Source organism: Apis dorsata, unplaced genomic scaffold (genome assembly GCF_000469605.1).
Source record: "Apis dorsata unplaced genomic scaffold, Apis dorsata 1.3 scaffold_309, whole genome shotgun sequence".
NCBI classification, from domain to species: domain Eukaryota; kingdom Metazoa; phylum Arthropoda; class Insecta; order Hymenoptera; family Apidae; genus Apis; species Apis dorsata.
Genome location: NW_006263581.1, coordinates 116,727 through 118,015, shown reverse-complemented (window position 1 = coordinate 118,015; position 1,289 = coordinate 116,727). Strand labels below are relative to the sequence as shown.

The 1,289-nt window shown below is 30.3% G+C and overlaps 1 protein-coding gene across 2 annotated transcripts in view; it reads left to right on the top strand.

The window, feature by feature from the left end:
- The first annotated feature begins 6 nt into the window (after positions 1-6).
- The window catches only part of LOC102673160 (beta-3 adrenergic receptor-like), a 10,509-nt gene continuing 9,226 nt past the window's right edge, over positions 7-1,289 (top strand). For both annotated transcript variants that reach the window (XM_031511367.1, XM_006617428.2), the window contains exon 1: positions 7-230. In XM_031511367.1, coding sequence (XP_031367227.1) covers positions 129-230 — 102 coding nt within the window. In that variant the 5' untranslated portion in view covers positions 7-128. The remainder of the gene's footprint in view (positions 231-1,289) is intronic.

Below are 1,289 nucleotides of genomic sequence, written 5' to 3'. Positions count from 1 at the left end.
CCCGCCATCACGGTACCGTGTATCGCGGCGAATCAAAGGTACGACACTTGAGCAACGACGATCGAATTCCATCCATCGGGGGCAGCCATCTTCGAAGAGGATCAGGAATCACGCGGGATCCAAGAGGAATGGTCCCTTGGGCCTTTGGCGTGCCTCTCGTCCTCGTTTCTGCTCTGGGTCTTTTCCTAAACGGTTACGTACTCCTCGTGGTTCTCGGGCTGGGTAAACAGGTGAATAAAAAAAAAATGCCATTGATAAATAATTTATCGATATGTGTTGGAGGTAGTGTGAGAATATGAAAGTAATTTTTGGTAATTTGGTATTATTTCTTTGTGCGACGATAATAAATAATAAAAGTTTTATAATCGTGTTGTCACTCGATGATATTTCATTTCATTTTGATTTCTTTTAATTTCAATGGATAGGAATTTTTGTTTTATTCTATTATTACATAGTAGTAAAAAAGCGTTCTCTCTCTTTTTTTTAAGGAAATTTAAATTTTTTAAAAATTTTAATTCTAAAAGAATTATTATTATATACGTTTTTCATTTATTCTTCTATAAACAGATTCATAGAAATTTGAGAAATTTAAATTATTTACAGATTTTTAAATAATATTTAAAACTTCAAATTGTTGAGAGAAAAGAGGGTGGCTGTTTGCAATAGACAATAGATCACCGACACTCAGGGAATTATTCAATAGGCTATCGGTCTTCCTTGATGGCCGTGTTATCGGAGACAAAGGGCACACAATGAAGTTTGATAGCGTATGAAATGCTGTACGATAAATGGAGAAATTTATTAGCTTCACGTTTTGATATCAATGAATTTCTATTTTAGAATTAGAAAAATCCAATTCCTTAATGAATCGAAAACTTTCGAATAGAATCGAAGGAATTATAGTATTGGTTGAGTATACATGTTGATCCTGATTGCATCACTATTTACTTTTAAATATATCTCGATCCAATTAGATATATTATCTAGATAGATTCATCGTTTAATCAAAAATAAAAAAAAAAGATCGAATTGAAAATAAAAAAACAAATTAAAAATATTTAAGAATAAGAAATAAAAAAATACATAAAATATATAAGATATTGTTTCTTAGAGATCCTATTAATAATTAATATTTCTTATAGCCTTAGAAAAATTTAGAAAAAGAAAAAAGTGCATTTTCAGAATGAGCTGAATTGAAAAATTACGCAATAAAATGAAATTTCAATTTTATTCAATAAAAATGGATCGTAGCTTTAAATTCTTCACGCACAAAGAAACAAGGATATCTA